Genomic DNA, 19,131 nt, shown 5'->3' on the forward strand with positions numbered 1-19,131 from the left:
TAGATAACCTATGAGAACTTTTATAATTTTTCATGTCTTCTATAAAGTTATGTTATAATACACATTAATAAATAATCTTGAAATCCTAAACCTAAAATCCAAAATTTTATCACATTTTCTGCATATGTTAGTCAATAAATAAACCAGCATTATTTCTGTCATAATCTGTATAATACATGCATCACAGAAAGCAAGAATGTAAGTAATCACACTGCTATCAAGGCAAGAAACTAAAGAATTTGGAAACAGACAGGAAAATAACAATAATAAAAACTCCACAACAACCACCCCACCTCCACCCTCAAAACCATCCAGAAACTTACAGAGAATGTAAGAGAAATGAGAGGAATTTCTTCACTTCCAGAAAAACCTTGACACATCTGTCAGAAGTCTACTTGTCAGAAGACATTAAATACACCTAAGCATTACATAACCATCACTGCATGCCCAAATGTATGCTACATGCTGCCATGGTTTTGGAAAACATATGGTGTTGAGAGTGGTCTTTAGCTTATTCACAGGTACTCAGTGAATACATCTATTTTACCAATATATATGACTTCCAGACAGGGGCAGTAATTTATATGAATTCTTTTCACTTAAAATTACAGTATCTTCAGGCACTCTTTACCTACAGCTCAGGTATGGAATTTTCAAATAGTGAAACACATACATTTCTGCCTTAAACCCAAAGAAACTTGTTTATAACATAGCTATACTGCACAGATTAGGTAATTGTAGATAAAACTTCTTCATCTGAGTAACTTTTGACTAAATCAACTTCTATCTCTAGGACCAGCATGCATCAGATAAAAATATTTATAGTGGTATCTGAGTGAGTTCACAGCTGAATAAGATTGGAAATAAATTTCTCTATTTCAGATGCTTAAAAATGCCTTATCAACTACCTCACAGAGGGTTTTGAACAGGGAGTTTTGAACAACTCAAAAGAGCACATCTTTCAGAATATAGAAATGCAAATAATGAAATTTAAAAAAAATCCCCCCCCCCCCTTCCCCCCCGTGTCTCTTTTTACCAGGTATTTCAGATTTTTTTCTGACTATAAATAAGGTCTACTATATTACTATTCCATCTGCAAACCTTCTTCTCTATCTCTTCATCTGCTATTGTAATCATCTCCTTTCACCACGACTGTCCTTGACCTCACCCTTACATCATTCTTCCTCCACTGACTCCAGATCTCCACCACAACCTTCAGTTAAGACTATAGTCTTTATTTTGGCTGTCCTTTTTCTCCCTGTTCTCATTTCTAATTTTTGCTTTTACACTCTGCTCTATTTCTGGGTGATTAACACCAGTAATAAAGCTTCATTCACATAGTTTTCTCTGCTTCAGTGGTTAGCATATTTCAGCCTTTGCTTTCTGTGTTAGTTCTTTGATGTCTTATTTGATTATACAAAAGCTGAACACTTTCATTGAGATTCCTAAACCACTGAAACTACACAAATTTCAGCTTCTGAATTCAATGAAAACAGGCTTTGAAACTTGGGCCTTCCCACACATTATTTTCCATTTTGCTATTTGTTCCTGCCTCTGCAGAATACTCCACCCCTACTATTTATCAGTAGCAATTAGTATTTATATCTATCTTATTTTTTATGCTAAATTTGCTCCTTTCTCCATGCTGAGGCAAATCCAAGTCTTACATAGTCTTCAATGGCATACTTTTAAGATAACTTAGTCATTTCTCTCTTCATACCACAACAGTGTCAATGAGGTTCTTACAGTATTTCCAGATTATTTAATCTCTTCCATTGCAGCCATCTGATCACACAAATATATTGCAAACAACTAATTCGTCTCAAACTGCTTATATCTTTTACTCTTATGAATATGGTTCATTTCCCTTTGAATTACTTCATAAGCTTCACTCTCCTGGTACTGACTTCAAGGCAGCATTAAACACTGTTCCCTCCAATTTATCCAACTTTTGCAACTTTTATGGGCTGACACCACTTTCTGTATTCCATTTACGTTAAACACAGTTTCTCATTTATCTTCTATAACTTCCTTCAGAACAATATCAGTTTCATATAATGACATTTCCTAAGACATATCTCCTTTCGGAGCTGACCTATAAATCTAAAGAAATATTTCACCTGAGGTGTGGATAGGAAGCTGCCACACAGGTAATTGTTGATTTAATTTTTTGCTAATTTATGACTGTTCCAATCTGATTCGAGCAGTGGATCTTGGTATAGGAACTTTAAGATCCATATAGAGGAAGATTTAGGGATTGAATAGAGGAGGGCTAATAACATTAATAGTGTAAGCCTAGGTTGCTGGAGTCAATTAAAAAGACATAGAGATGGGAAAAGCAAGAAAAAGAAACTTAGTGAACTGCTTTGATACAGGTCCACACTAGTAAAGATGAGATTCCCTATTCACCAAATAATTAATTTTATATATATACATATATAAAAATATATATAATATATATATTATATATATGTAATTTATTTTTTTCTTTGAAGAAGCAGGAAACCAAAACAATATTCTGCCATTTGATTGAACTGGTTAATTTTGTACAATTTAAACCGTTTTGCTTAGAGTTATGCAGACTACTGTTCAAACACATTTGTATCCATGAAATATTCAGAAAAAAACCCCACTTTATTTCTGCAGAATGCTATAGCAGTTATTTAATAGTGGAATTAAAAATATAGTTGTGGTTATTTGTTTTAATCTCAGTGAATGACAAAGCCCATGTGATTTTCTTCACCATAGAGAGCAGAAGAAAAGCAGAAGAAAATGCAGAAGAATAAGCTGCACAAACATTTGGAAAGCTTCATATTCTTGTTTCTCTGAAACCTTCCAAGACTGGAAATGCAAATATCGAGCTCTGGTGACTAAGTCTAGGATTTTGCATTTATTAAATTTTTGATTAAATGCTATATAGATACTGACTCCCTATATCAACTGTTCTGGGTATTTTTGTTTGTACTAATGCAAGTATTGAAGGCACCCAAGCATCAGACTCTTCAGCCCCAGTATGCTGGACCTGTAAATTGTGGTAATAATATAATAAACAGCATTACTATTAGAATAGTGAGAAATTTTTTATTGGATTAATGCTGTGGTAAAAGTGAAGATAGACTGTATTTTACTCAGGAATAAAAGTATAACAAGTGACAAAAGATAGGATGTAAAACATATATGTAGAAAATTTAAGTATCTCAGCATCTACTTATGCACACAGACACATGGCTTCCTCATGTTCCCCAAAGTCAAACAGGTAGAAGTTGCACTACAACTAAAAAGAACATTAACATTTCTCAGTCCAGCCACCCAAGGGCAGACTTGTTTTATGTACAGGTTGGGAAACAACATAAAACAGCTTCATATATGAAAAATTGTTTCTTAAAAAAGAAAAATAACTAAAACAACACAAAAAACCCCTCAAAACCAAACCTGAGAAGCAAATTTGGAATATAGCCAAGAGTTACTCAGAGATCTTTGAACAGTCAAGGCCCTTGAAGAATCAAAGAAATCAAGAAGGTGTAAAAAATCTTTTGAAATAATATGTTGAGTGTTTCCCCACTCAGTCATCCATTAGTAAGTGTAAGGAATAAATAAAATGGAATTATACTGAGCCTATTTTGTTTATCCTTACCTCCTACACCCTCACACAATTTGTCTTATTCCACAAATCTGCCTAGTACAGACTCTATTTTTTCTCAGAATCTTTGGGAATTAATAAACCTCTAACAATGGATGCTCTCAACTGAACAGAGGAATGGGTTTTATATTGCTCAGGAGAAAATTACAAGATACATGGTAACAAAACAATTTTTTACAAAGTTTTTTTGATAGATTTTATTTCTATACATTCCCAGTTCTTAAGGTTATCTGACAGAAACTTGAACAGAAGTGTTTAGTTGTTCAGTAATGAAACAGTATTCCCAAACAAGAAAAGATTATCACTTCATATAGAGTCCAAACCAGAGGAATACCCTTCTCTAAATTCAATAAACCAAGCAAACTGATTTACAACATCAGATCTTCTAAAGGAATTCTCAAAAAAAACAAATACAAAAGAAAATTATGTAAGGGCACAGGAGGTCTAACTACAGTGTTTCCCCTTGTCAGGAGGACAGAAAATACAAAATACAATAAATTTTATTGAGTGTGACAACTATTAAGGTAGGTTTTGTTTGTATTGAAGGACTTAAAAGTACAAGAAAAGGACAAAAAAAAAAAATCCAAACCCAATAGAAGATTATTTCAAAACAAAAATCTGAGAAGATACATATGCCAAGTATTAAAAAAAAAGTCATTACTCAGGAGCAGCATGAAGTTAGTCAGTAAAGCTGACTTACACCATATTAATAGTCATCATATTTATAAGTAATTAAAATAAGTAATTTTATATCACAGCTTTGGAATGTACATTAAAAATAATCTTTGTTATGTTTACTATTGTGAATAAAAAATTTTTCTAGATAGATATCTAGATAATATACAGACTTGTTTATAAGAACTCGTGTTCATGAATACACATGATGTACACTAGTGCCGTATGTGATTGGTATTTTTCATTTTGCAGAATGACACTGAAAGTCAAATAGTGAAATTATTGTATTAATGTCAATATGTAGTTCAGTTACGAATACCTATGAATTGGTTATCTATTTTATCTATTATGTACACACATAAATTTCATTTACAAGTGTTTTATTTTGCATGGGTGAAATTATTTCTGGCTTACTTTCAGATGCTGGCTTTAAATACCTGTTGTTATTTGATGAACATATCGTGACAACAAATCACAGTTTTGTCAGTGCAGTAATGCACAGCAGCAAACTACTCTAGGTTTTCAAATACACACGGAAAGTCTGCACAGACTAAGTGCAAGGCTCCTGTTTAATTTACTTTACAGTAAAACCTAGAGGTACCACTGAAGATCAGGCCTGTCATTATGCCAAATGTTGTATAAACAAGGCTTGATTTAATGCTCATTGAATTAAATGGAAAAAATGTCTCACATAGACATGGTTCTTCTTCTTAATACTCTACATCTAAAGTGAGTTAATCCCCAAGTGTGTACAATTCTTATATATTTATACCCAGATTAAGGATAACCATAAGTACTAAATTTATGAGTGACTATTAATAAATATAGACATTAAAGTACTAATTCTTCTTATTGAGTTATACTTAATTGGTTTATACATCATGGAAGAAAATAACAATATAAAATTTCAGGGTCTTATGGATCTATCTAAATATTCAAAAAAAAACCTAAACAAAACCCCCCAACAAAACAACAAAGGAATTCCAGGGGAAAAAAACCAAACCAAACCAAAAACCAAAACCAGCATCAAAAAACCACAAGCCATGACTTGCTTACAAGTTGCTCCAGGTTAATTCTTAGTTCGTATGCCTCAAAGCACTTAGCATTTTTATAGATTCTTAAAATAAATTTCTTGATTATTTGGACTGAAATTTTCAGCTTGTAAACACATGAAAAATGCAATAATTGAAATAAGTACATAATTTTAGAGAAATCAACACATATTCAAGAGTATTCAGCCCCACAGTAATTGGGGCTTGATGATGTTGATGTTAGATGTTAGATTGGTTGTAGTTAAAATGACAGTTTTTTTCTATCCATGCAGAGGTTTGAATGATTTACCTTACTGAATGAAGAAATTAGAGATGAAAAGAGAATAAAATAGCTCTGACTCCTCCTGTTCTTCTATAGAATTTTGTTTAGACCTTCAAATTCTTTTTTTTTAATGAGAAAATGAAGAAAACAAAAAACTCTGTTCCATTAACAAACATAAATTAATCTTCCTTAAGCTTGACTGGAAATATTTTATTCTTAGACTAGGTGTTTTTAAATTAGGGTTTTTTTTTTTAATTAAACTTTTCAGCTAAATTTGCTACTAAACTCCCCAACTCACTGACATATACATAAAAATCATTTGAAAATGAGAGAATAAGTTAAATGCCATGATGATTCTAAATAGATGAATTTGCCTCATGTGTATTCTGATTATATTTGCAATAGCCTTCAAGACAGCCATAACCAATTAACTTAAAAGTGTGATTTGTTTTACTTGTTGCCTTACAACAGGTAAAATAATTGTCCATTCTGAACTTGGCTTTTTTGCAGCCAATTATCTAAGCTCCTGCAAATAGCACAGGAGCTCATAAACAGCACTTATAGAGCATTCAGGTCTGATGCAGAATGAAAAGAAATCCCACAAATTCCAATTAAGTAAGCAACCTCTCACTTCAGATCAAGGAACTTCAGTAGATAATCTTATACTATTTACTCCAGAAGAAGGAAACAGATATTATGTGGTTTACTAAATTAGGCTATTAAAATTGTATTATTTTACACAGGAATTTTTCAAAAAGATTAAAAAAAAAAAAAAAAAAAAATTAACTGTCCAAACCAAGATTTTACTTATACTGTAACAGTCACTGACATGAAGAAGAACAGCATTTCATTGCCAAATTTGAATGCAGTAAGAAAATACCTGAGAAAACAAGAGAACAAGAAAATACCTGAGAAAACAAGAAAACTTGTTTTATACAAAAGATTCTAATATAGTTTCATTTTCATACAAGATATAGCAATTTTAACATAAAATAATCTGAGTGAAAAGGTGAACAGAGTTCTAGAAAACAGTTGAGGAAACAGAGAAATATGAAATGAAATTGTAATATTTACAGACTTTTTTTTTCATTTTACTACAAAAGTGAGAACAAAGCATTATTTTGTCCAGCAAGATTTTTATGCTTTTCTGAAAAATGATGTTGATTAGAGGTAGTATGTTAGAGGTATTGATACAGAGGTTAGAAAAAGGTATATGTATATTTAATAATACAAAAACTTATATAAGTAAATACAAAAACTTGTCTGTAAATTGTACCAAAATTGAAACGCTTTTTCAAATCTTTGAACTCCCCCATATTCTGTTTCAGTGACTGCATCAAGGGATACTAGAACTGCAGAAATGTCTGAATAGCATCATCACCTTCAAGGCAGCGAGATCTCTGAATAGACTCTCCTTCAGGATTCTGGCTAGAAAAGGACGGAAACAGGAGAAAATGCAATTATGTAGCAAAATAATCACTAAACCCAAGATATCTAATTTTCAATGATATTTAATAAGTCATAGTTCTACTCACCTTCTGGATTCCAAACAGATTCTTCAGCTTTCACCTGACTAGTCCTGAATAACTACATCTCAGCGCTCTGGGTGCTCATCAGTGCTGTCTCCTTTTGTAACCATATCAGACGTGCAATGAAAAAAGAGAATTTGCCCCTACTAATTCTATAACATACATGTTGATGGGAAGTCATAGAAATACATAACACTTTCATAGGGGAAATAAAACAAATTTCAAAGTAAGGAATTAGTATGATGCACTGATAACATGCATTCTTAGTAATATAGTGCAATAATAGTAACTATTTGTACCACAGTAAAAACCCCAAAATCCTGAGCAGCCATAATTGTGGAAATAGCAACTTTAATAATTTATTCCAAGTAAGCTTCTACAAATATTTCTGTTTGCAATAAATGAAATATGTTTGAAAGAGAATTTTAAATACAGTGCACACAACTCACATAGTATGATGACAGCCTATGCAGTGTTTTAGCATATGTAGACCAGACTACAAGTAGAGTCTGACAAACCCTAAGAAGGCAGACCTGGCTAAGAGTCAGGAGTCACGCTTATTAAATTGAACTCTCAGGGGTATCATGCAATCAGAGGTCACAATCGAGGCAACAGAAGCAATGTCACGATATCAGAGAAAGGGCCAATTCAGACCTGCTCCCTGACAGGCAGTGAGGTCACAGCTCGCGGCAAATAACTGTATTAAAAGGGAATATTCTCTGCACACTTTTAGAACTGTCATCTGAACAAACAAAGTCAGGTCATTGGTAGGTTAAATCAGAACTTTCTGCCCTAGTAGCACATAGCTTCCTTTCTTTTTTCCATTCACTTCTAATTTCTCACTTACAAAACACACATCAACTATTAAAGCAAATTCTCAGTAAGTTTAACTCTGAAATATACATTAATGTTTAAATTCCTCCTTTTAAAAGAGCTAATTTTATTTTTGACAAAGATGCCTCTGGTCTTTTCATAAACTGGAAACTACTGAGCTTGCTGCTTATTCACACACACAAAAAAAAAAAGCATGCAAGAGTTTTAGGAAAATGAGATTCCACAGTCAATTTCTCAGTATATATTTCTTAGCCTGATACTTACTCTGCATTTAGAAACCATTCAAAAAATTAAAATTATTCATAATCTTCTTGTTTAATAATGATTCTGAAAGTGAAATGAAGTTGTTCTTTTGGCTGGCCACTCGTATTTCTTTATCTCATTACCTGGACTGGGTTATCTACAGGATTCTACAAAAGCAGTAATTTATGAAATCATAACCATGTTGGATTAGTTAACCTGGCAATAAACACACACAGGAAGAAGTAGTCTAGTATACCATGTAAACAAAATTTTATTTAAAAATATTATCTCTATACACAACCTTTCTCAGGAATATAAGAAAAAAATACATACATATATATATACATGAAAGTAACTGGAAAAATCAGTATTTCTACCTTTTTTATATGCATAAGCCAGGTAAAATATCTGCATACTTCAAAACATCACAAACCTATATTTAAATTTAAAAAAACTGCTAATATGTTTCCATATTGCATGTGATAAGAATTGAACCTTAAAGTTATGAAGTTGGAAGATGTATATTACAGAAATTACACGTGAAGTATTACATAAAAGTTACTCAGGTATCACTGCATGATTGTACATTTTTTTTAGAATATTTGAGTTAATTGCGTTTCCTTGTAAAATTATCTATCACACATAGATCTGATTGATCACATGAAACTTGTAAAAAGTATAGAGCTTTGCATAAAAATTTTAATACCTAGATTTCAATTTTAAAGTCTTCTTGTAATGTTCTGCATGAAAAAATATTGCACAATACCAGCAGATATTATGTATCTAAACCACATTATTAATGAAAAAAAAGAGACTTCAATGTGTGTTGAACATTAAACACATGAAAATGGCCTTTTTGTAATGCAGTAGAACTCTGATCTCGTTAATAGTGTTAATTCTTCATTACACTATAAGTACCATTACAGAAGAGGAAAAAATAATTCCTTTATAAGAAACTTCAATCAATTACAGTTTCAAATCAATGAAAAGCTCTGTAGTGAAGGCCCTCCTTTAATTCACTTCTGAAAGTACTTAAAATATGCAGAGGTATTGCTACTAAACTGTATATCTAAAGGAAATGTTTCTTTAATTGGGATTTAAAATGTACATGTTGTCCAAGTGAAACAAAATTTGTACCTATAAAATATTTCTAAGAATACCTTATATTCCTTGTTCATAGCTTCATACTAAATGGAAATTCTTTTGCAAGAAGAACATTTGTGAAATACAGTATTCATGACACTTTTACAGACACAAACTATACACTTTCTGTGCCCTATGTTAAAATACAATTTGCATAGCAATACAATTCTAATGCTTGAACTAGTTGCTCTGGAAAATGCTTGGAATATATCTTAAAATGCACTTTTAATGACCACTTCATTAGAAATTGGTTTGTGGAAGTGTAAAAAGAAGACTGGGTACAGTCCAGTAACAGCAGAAGAAACCACCCCAATACTGGCTACAGTCTCCAACCATCCAAACAGCAATAAATTCAACAATTACTTTTAACTAGATGTACTAAAGCCAAGTGCTGTAATGCTTTATTTAGAGGAATTTAGCCAAACCTATTCTTCCTTACCCCCTCCAACCAAATCCTTTTGGATTCGACTTGTTGCTAAAATTATCTGTCTTTTGCATTCTAAGACCTGGGTCACAACCTTACTTAGGGACAGGAAATAGTTATCAGGTCACTGAATGGTCAAATGAAAAAGGATTTGAAATGCTTCAGTACTCAGGGATCTATTAATCCAAAATGATTGCCTTATGCAGTACTAAAAGCTGTGGATCTGAACATGGAGTCAACTTGTTTACATTGGCTGAGATGCAGATATCTACACTACCTAGCTTTTGGACATAAAATGTCAAGGAAAGGTGGAAAGAAAGAGACATAGAATCTTAGAAGATACAAATAAAACTATCTGAACAATTGTGTTACCTCATTCAATAATGAGATAACGTAGTCTTCAACCTCTGATGACATTTTGGGTGAAATTCCATTCCCACTGATGTCATCACTGGGTAGTTATTAGCAAAAAAGCAGAAAGACTTTTATTTTTTTTCTTTTATTTGTTTTCTTTTTTTTTTCATGTTCAGTTCCTTTAGGCTAAAGATTGGTAAACTACTATGCTATGGAATCACAGGTAACAGACTACACATTGCATAAAATCTGAGTTTTGGGAGTTTGTTGGAGCAAACACTCTCTCTAGCTTAGAGACTGCATTGAAGTTCGATGTACTAATAAAGTCCTTATACCACCACAAATTACAAGAGTCTGCAAAATAGTAGAGACAGTAACAAAGAGATAATACACAGGCAGGTGAAATACGTGCTTAGAAACCTTTAATACGGGAATACAGAAACCCTGAAGACTAGAACCACACTGAGAATTCATAATATTAAGTATGCATCTATGGCAAGTACCTCCTGTTCAGGCAAATAGATTTTTTTTTAATTTTTAAATGAATGTGAAAAGCAAAAATATTAATATAACTGTCATATGTGTAGATCATTTATAAATATTCAGACACTGAAGTGCACTGCATAAGCACACATAAATGATGTTTTACATATTTATCTTTTAACATATATGATAATTTTAGGATTCCTTCATTGCACGAATACTGAAAAAAACCTACACTGTCATTGATGGACAGGAGGCTAGAAAATTAGGCACAGGTTTTATTTTTTAGTTTTATTTTCTAATATGAAACTGGGCCACTAGAACTATGTAACCAAAGCTTGACTGCGTGCACTGTAAGGCCCCTGAAGTCTTTTACAACTTTTCAGCGTACCGCTGTTGTGAACTGGGTTTGCACTCTGCCAGCAGAGCAGCTCTGACCCATGGAGAGCACTCCTTCAGATCAACACTGCCTCAGGCTTTACTGCTTTCTCCAAGAAGTCTTACATTTCAGGCATCAAGTTGAATTTCTTCTGGAGATGATTAACCCAAACCCATGACAGATTTTTTCCAAGATATCCAACTCCTTATGTTTATTTTAACCTGGCTCTTTTTGGATGTACTGGACACAAGTAACCTACTCATTTTACATGTTAAAGGGCTGGTGGAGAGCCATTAATTCCTTAAAATGAGAAAAGATTTCAATGCAAGAGTTCTGTTGTGTGAGCTCAAACTAAATAATAAGAAACAAAGCCATAGAATTCTGATTTTAAGATAGATTCCCTTCCACACTACAGGTTTCTGTAATGCATTTTCATCACGTTTCAGGAGAGATCTTGCATTCTCTGGAAGTGCATTATTCTGTCATTTTTGTAAGTGCTTTATGGTTTAGAAACTGCTTCCCTAATGTGGCATACAAATTTAAAGCATGGGAGATACGTAATAACTAAATTTAACTGTAAACATGGCAATTCAGAGAGTATAATTGCAGCAAGGCCAGATTTAGAATGCGTTTGTTAATCTTTTTCAGACCACAGCTCAATAAAAGATGACTTAATTTATAAATGGATGTGCACAAACAATGCACTTCCTGGGAGTTGATGCCGTTTATATTTTTCCATGGAAAATAGCTAATTTTTAAAATACAAAAATAGCTAACACAAATTAATAGCTGTAGTTCAATGCCTTTTTAAATATTCTTTAATAACACCCAAAAAATGCTTAAAGCTCAAAAAAAGATGGATATTAGCATTCCACTCTTAGAAGTCACTGAACTGTTATGCAGATATTTAAAAACATCAGTGACTTGAACCAATACAAGTTCTATTTAATTGCCATATATACTTTTTCTTCACTGTATTCATATTTTTTAACACAGAAATTTTAAAAAACTATGTTGATCACTATGTAAGAATGTTTTAATGAGCTCACATATTTAACTCAAAGATAATATTAAATTACCACTTTCCAAAGTCTCAAGTTCAGACTTTTAATTAGCACTAGTAATAATAATCTATAAGGATGTTCTGCAACATTTTCCATTTGAGACTACATGGATTTTTGTAATTGTTAACTATCAGAAAGCTAGAAAACAGATGACTTTAAACGGATGCTTGATATCTATCTTCCAATCATATTACATAATCACAATATCATTTTACCTTTTCTTGTTCCAATATGAAAAATAAATGTTATTTCTACTGACAATTTAAAGAGAAATGAATAAATATTTCTGCAATTCAAAGCTAACTGGGAAAGCATAATCTGTTCATTATCAAATCTGTATTGGTGAAATCTGCTTTAGCAGTATACCCACTGTTTTCTTTAGTCATCAATGAGCATAAAATGATGGGAAATACAGTACTACCAACTGGAATTACAGGTTTCCAAACTAGAGTAAACATATCTTGACAACATAGTCCAATGAATTTTTAATACAGTTAAACTTCCTGGCATTGGTCATTGTGCACATTCCTGGGTGAAGCTGCACTGTTTCTACTCCTTGGAAGTGTGTGGTATTGATGTGCCACTGATTGATACGGATATGACTAAAACCAAATGTAGCATATGTGGCAATAGATTACCTAATTACATAAATAATTAGAGCATAGTCTATGAATTTCTGAGAAGTTAAATAATCATATCCAAATTAATACTTAGGATAGTTTGACTGGACACTTAACTGATTTACTGTCTTCTCCTAATTTGTTCTAGATATTGGAATCCAGCTTCCCATTACTCTGAACAGAAATTATTTGGATAACCCACCAAAATTGCTGAGGTAGATGGATTAAAGAGGACCCCAAAAGATATATACTGTTCCTAAAGCAAAACAATGTCCTAGGCCTCGGGGCGTCTTCTTTAGTTCTGAGTTGCTGTACTGGGACACAGCACTCACACTGCTGGTTGAAATAGGTATTCTTCCTCTGTGTAAATGAAAATACAGACCCTGTAATTACAGACCCACTGCTGACAGAAATGTTCTGTTACTTGTTCAGCCAAGACTAATTGGAGTTTCTTAAGAAAAGAGTAATCAACGGTATATCCTTCCTCCAGTTCCTGATCTACTTTATCCAAAATAGTCAAGACTATTTTATGTTAAATCAATAACTGAAATAGCCTCCTATAAGCTTTCTAAAATTATGCTTTGCAGCAAAATAGGAAATGCTGAAAATTATCTGTGATCCTGATAACATTTCCAAAATTTTGAGATCTTTTGAAATGTCACCATCTACAAAACACACAAGAATCTCAAAAAATGGTCATTAAAATTGTAAGCAGGCATATTTTGTTTGTCAACCAACTGATACTAACTGAAACTCAACAACCAGGCTGGAAGCATAAACCTATCACACAAAAAAAACCCCACAGTGTAGCATGTGTAACTCCAGGAAATATCCAGCAAATCATCAGAAGTAGATTAAGGCAGGCTTTCATCTGTCTTCAGGTTATTGATTAGGCTACAGTTTCTTAAGAGAAGCAGTAAACACGTATTTTATAACCTACTGAAGTTAATGTCATAATATATAAGTATGATTCAAAAATACTATTTATTTATAGTTTTAATGAATCCGTATTAGATAATAACAACATGATAAACTTCATTTTAAAGAAACTGAAACCGCACCTAGACAGAAGGCATTAGGATTACAAAACACATGCTGATACTACAGATTACACCAGAGTGTAATTGTTCATAATTTACTTTCCTTTCTAAATACAGAAGCAAAAAAGCATAAGTGCTATGTAATGTATACATATTGACAGATACACATATACACACACACATATAAACTAATACACATTTAATTATGCTCCTATGGTTTGTGTCTTCAAATATTGCTTGTATTTTTAAATGGTAAATTCTTGCCTGTCGGAACGTTTCCTCGTGCTGTTGATGAAGTGCATAATACAAAGGGGTTTATCTCTGACTAACTTCTGTATGCTATTGTGATACAAATGTGAAATAATGGTCCCCTCTGGGGATTTTAATAACATCAGTGAGTAAGGCATAAGACTCTTCTAAAATGTAATAAAGTTTTATGGTGTCACTCCAATTTAAAAAAAAATATTTTCCTACAATGTGTGTGCCAGATTAGAGATATGTGAATTGTCCCATGGGATTAAAGTTATGCACAGGTTTTCAAAATCGGATACCAACATTTCACATATTAGCTCATCACAACTTTTGTAACCGTTGAATATAGAATCAACACTATGTCCTCACTACGTTTAGATATTCATAGAATCATAGAATAATTAGGGTTGGAAAGGACCTTAAGATCATCTAGTTCCAACCCCCCTGCAGTGTTGCTGCAGGATACAACACTGTCAGTATGATGCAGTAGTTTAGATGAGAAAGAAATTTACAACAGAATATAACCTTTGCCTCTGAAATACACAAGCATCACACGTTTACCTTTTCCCTCTTTATTTTTATACCTCCTATTTTTGATTTCTTTTTTGTCTTTATTTTTAAAGACAAGCTAAAGACACAGTGAAGACAAAAGACATTCATCTTACTTTTTAACTAGATTACCTCTTAAATATTCACTACCATGACATGTTCCAGTTTGAAAATCTAAAACTGTTCTAATTGTTTCACTTCCGAGGGCATCCCCTTTCAAAAGTAGTGATTCTGTTATTTAACAGATAACACATGTGTACTTGCCGTTGATGCTATGGTTTCTCCCCCCATTTCACAATTCAAAGAAATAAAGCAGGAATATTTAGAACATGTCTTTATTTTTTTTTTTTATTTGTAATTTATTTAGTGGTTTATGAAGGAGATAGATTGGAGTTCAGATTTTCTATCAGAGCAGTGACTACTAGTCTGTGAAGGTAAAAGGGCTTGAATGGAGGAAGTTTATTTCCACCATGCAATGGACTGGTCTGTGTTCTCTCTTGACTTAAAATACAGTGTCCACAAGATTTATGGATACAGAGTGAAAACATTCCACCTTCTTGTTACAGAAAGAACTCCCATCGGAGAACAGACCCAAAGAAATCTATTCCAGGCAAAAGAGGAAGAAATGGTCAAAAGGTGAGAGAGGGGAAATGGGAAACAAGCTTTTTTGTGAGTGAGGGAAGAAATGACTGATAACACAATGCTGAAATTATCATGCATGTGCTTTGCTTTGTAGTAGGTAACAGGCAAAGTGTTACCAAATTCTATATTTAAACTCTTATTTTGTTCTGATGGTATCTCACATACACATAAATAAATGATCTGTGCTCCTCTCAGGGTTCTAATTCACAACCTAGTTTTTTCTAGCCATACCATCTGCAGTAGCAATACCTCAGGCAGGAGAATTTTATATTCTGATCCAGCAGAGGAGTATTACTCATCTTGAAGGATCAGCAGATTGCATGTGAGCACCCAATAAAAGATGTAAAAAAAAAAAACTATTAGCTGGCCAAAGGAATACAGTGGTCCCTGAAATGAAAGATAAACAAGAGTGCCACTACAGCGCTTGCCTTTTGGTATCTCATCTGCTATGGTACCTTCTCTCCATGCATTAAAAAAAATGATTTCACTAATATTTAGAATGCATACATTGGCTTTTCCAGTATCTATAGGCAGGAACAGATAAACTGATGGCAGAAAAGCTAGGCTAAACCTATATTGACTTTAGGGTACTGAGCCTGTGATCAAGCTTGATACGGTTTTGAACATTCACGCTACTGCTTGTATGCTTAGGACATCCAATGTTTTGTAGGTAGTCAGCATGTTCTATTCAGTATATGATGCACTCTGGCATATAAGCATAGCCACAACAACAGATACGAGACACTGGGAATACTAAATCAGTCACATATATACAGATTATATTCTAGGTGAATTTACGCTTAGATCCAAGGAAAATAATAAAGCAAACATTTTTCCTCTTCAGAATTTACCAAGAGTTGCTTCCAACCAAATTTGAGCATGTACTCATGAACATGAGGCAAACCTAGGTTTTAGATTAACTGACCAAATTCAGCTCAGGTACACTCAGATTGATTGCACACCTGTCTCAGGTTCTAATTTTTATTCTCATTCAGTGAACATTAATACAGTATTATTTTTAATTTCACTTTGTAGGTTTGGGAATAAATCAGACAGCATATGGCTACTCTGAAAAGATAGAAGGACAGAAGTGACAACTCTCTGAACACACTGAGTTGCAAAAGTAATCAAAACAGTGGGAAAAAAAGAAAAATGCCTCCGGAGACGTTCAGCTTCTTAGAACAAGAGTATTTTCAGTAGAATTGGCTTTATTCTAATTATACTGAAATCAAAGAGGGTTTTAAAATTAATTTCAACAGTAAAGGAGCTACACCAGTGTTTAAATGCTTTTGGAAAGTCAGTTTTATATTTGCATGCTGGAGATTCTTTTCTTGTCTTCTGTCAAATAGTGGGTTTTAGGGAATATTTATGAAAATACCTTCCTAAAAACATGTTAATGATTATCAGGAATTAAAGGATAGCTTGAAAAAAGATGACAATGAGACGAAGAATTTGAAGTGTATTTCATTTTGAAAATTTTGTTTTAGTGCTTTGCATTTTATATCTTTTTGCCATGTTTTTATGTTTTTATAACGATTATTTTTATGATGAAAATGTAATAATAATAAATAAATTATGTACCAGTTTATTATGAGTTAATCTCTAGGAGCACCCTCACCCTCCCCAATGAATAGAAATTGGAATGTTTCACTGTTGTAACTTGAGATACTCAGGAACAGATAAGGACCTTAAACTCTTGACTTCCTCTATTTGTGCATATTGTTTTACATTTCAAGTAGGCCTGCTTAAAACACATTACAAGATATAAATGCTTATACGCATAGAGATAAAGTGAAATACTTGTTCATACCTTCAAAGTAACTAGCATTTATAGGCTGTGTCTTCCTCAGTGGTTGCACATGGAGATGTTTATTTTCATTGTTTTTGAACAACGCCACTCTCACAGCTGGGTCTAGATGACAAGAACAAGTTAAAATCAAAGGTCAGACCTGGCTCATTCATTCCTTCAAGCAGTTTTTCACCTTTTAGCCACTTAATAAATGAAAATACCTTTAAAAGTAGGTTTTATATTCACAAAGGATTACATTTTCTAAAATAAAGCAACATGTGCAACTGAGAATCAAAGTCACTATTTCACAGGATTTTAACACCGTTGATCTTTTAGCTAGCTCATCTCCAAATTAAATTCTAAAGCATATATTTCCAGAAAATATTTTTAAAAATATGCTTTCAAATCTTGAAATTAAAGCAGAAATATTAACAGAATATATGCCAAGCACTGTTTCTAAAAGCTGTGGTTCAGAATTATTCAGCAGTATAAATCAAGTCATTTACACCTAAAAAATGTTAACAAGAGGCAGATTATTTTTTGAGGCTAAACTTGCAGACAATAAACTAACCTTCTTGCATGTGCCATCCTTACTGAAATAAAAAATACTCAAAAGTCTACAGACTCATCTATATGCTACTATATGAATTCTTAGTTTCATAACTGTTATTTCAAAAATTCTGCAAAGAAGCAAAGATGAGCACAGAATGTGTGTAAATCTAAATAATACATATTACTAAACTGGAAAAAAAACAAAGTTTAATTAAAAGTTAAACTAATGTGAAACCACACAAGTCAGGAAAGGTGATTTTCATGCATTATTTCTGATGTGAAGGGAGAATTATTTGCTTGACATAGAAGAAATATAGGAGTTTAAGGGAAACAGTAGGTTAGAAAGAATGTGAAAATTTTACACAGAGCTCAGAATAAACCAGCCATTTATTAAAAAGAAAAAAAAAAACCAAAAGGATTTAGAAGAATGTAGAAACAAAACCAGATACATAATGATGAGCAAAAGTATATATAGGGTTGTGAAACTCTGGCACTGAGCATATTATGAGTAATGGAAAGCCAAAGGAAAAATCAAAGAAATATTTTTCTCATGGTTAAAAGAAGAAGACAATAGCAGAAGCAGACAAATACATTCTCAGGAATATCTGAGAAACAATGAGGCAGAAGTTTGTCTACAGAGGTGACTACAAAGTGTCAGAAAAGGGTAGACACTAATAAAACTAAAGAAGGAAAGCAGTAACAGAACATAGCAAGAAAGTACATACAGCAAGGAAATAATCTAGATTTCCACAAAGACTGTAACTGTAACAGAAATGATTATGTGAGACATTGCCAGAAGAGACAGAGCAGGAAAAGAGAGGAAATTGAAAAACTCAAAAAGCATTGAGGCAGAATAAATTTACATGGCTATTTATATCTGATACTTCGAGTTTTTTACAAGGCCTGGCTGGTGTTTATTGAAAAAGTTTGTAGGAGTATCTATAATACTGCAGCAAAGTAAGTAGCTTTTTCACTGTTTCCTTATCTATGGAAAGAAAGGATACTAATGCCCTGTTAAGTCAATGGGCAATTTCTTACACAGTTTAACCCCAATTTACAAAGTTGTTTTTTGACTAGACCTCTGTATTTTCAGTAGATGTTTCAGTTATAAACTAATGGTACATAAAGGCATACTAGGAACTCCACTTTTTGTCAGAGAATACTCGACACAAGCAAGACAACAAGCCGAGTGAAGATCTTTAATGGGTGTAGATACTTTTAAGAGATAATGCATTGACAAAACACATCAAACTGTTATGGTATCCTTGGTCAGCCGACACTGCAGCAGCATTTGGCTGACAGAATGTTCTTAATGGTGCTAAGCGAAGTCTCTTACTGCGCAATTTGTAAATTCAAAGAAACAACCCAAGAATCACAATAAATAATGATTAGCTCCATTAGTTTTAAAGGCAGATTACAAGAATTCTGATAATGGGATCACTTTATTCACAAACTGGATTACCAGGTCTGTAGACATCTTCTCTTTGTACAGATGGATGAAGTAGGCCTATATTGCCATGCCTCCCAGCTCAAAAATAAATTTGTAACAACCTAGTGTTCCTAAGGGTAGCAAATGTTTGAGGCACTAGATCACAGTAAGATTTG

At 33.0% G+C, this 19,131-nt stretch overlaps 1 protein-coding gene across 1 annotated transcript in view; it reads right to left on the bottom strand.

Annotated features, from left to right (window-relative positions):
• LRRIQ1 (leucine rich repeats and IQ motif containing 1) overlaps positions 1 to 19,131 on the bottom strand; it is a 106,059-nt gene that overhangs the window by 24,352 nt on the left and 62,576 nt on the right. Inside the window, exon 21 of the mRNA XM_061454524.1 lies at positions 16,996 to 17,097. Coding sequence (XP_061310508.1) covers positions 16,996 to 17,097 — 102 coding nt within the window. The remainder of the gene's footprint in view (positions 1 to 16,995; positions 17,098 to 19,131) is intronic.

The sequence above is a fragment of the Pezoporus flaviventris genome, unplaced genomic scaffold (genome assembly GCF_033815535.1).
Source record: "Pezoporus flaviventris isolate CSIRO_AGI_PZ_B2104156 unplaced genomic scaffold, CSIRO_AGI_Pfla_v1 ptg000016l, whole genome shotgun sequence".
Lineage (NCBI taxonomy): Eukaryota > Metazoa > Chordata > Aves > Psittaciformes > Psittacidae > Pezoporus > Pezoporus flaviventris.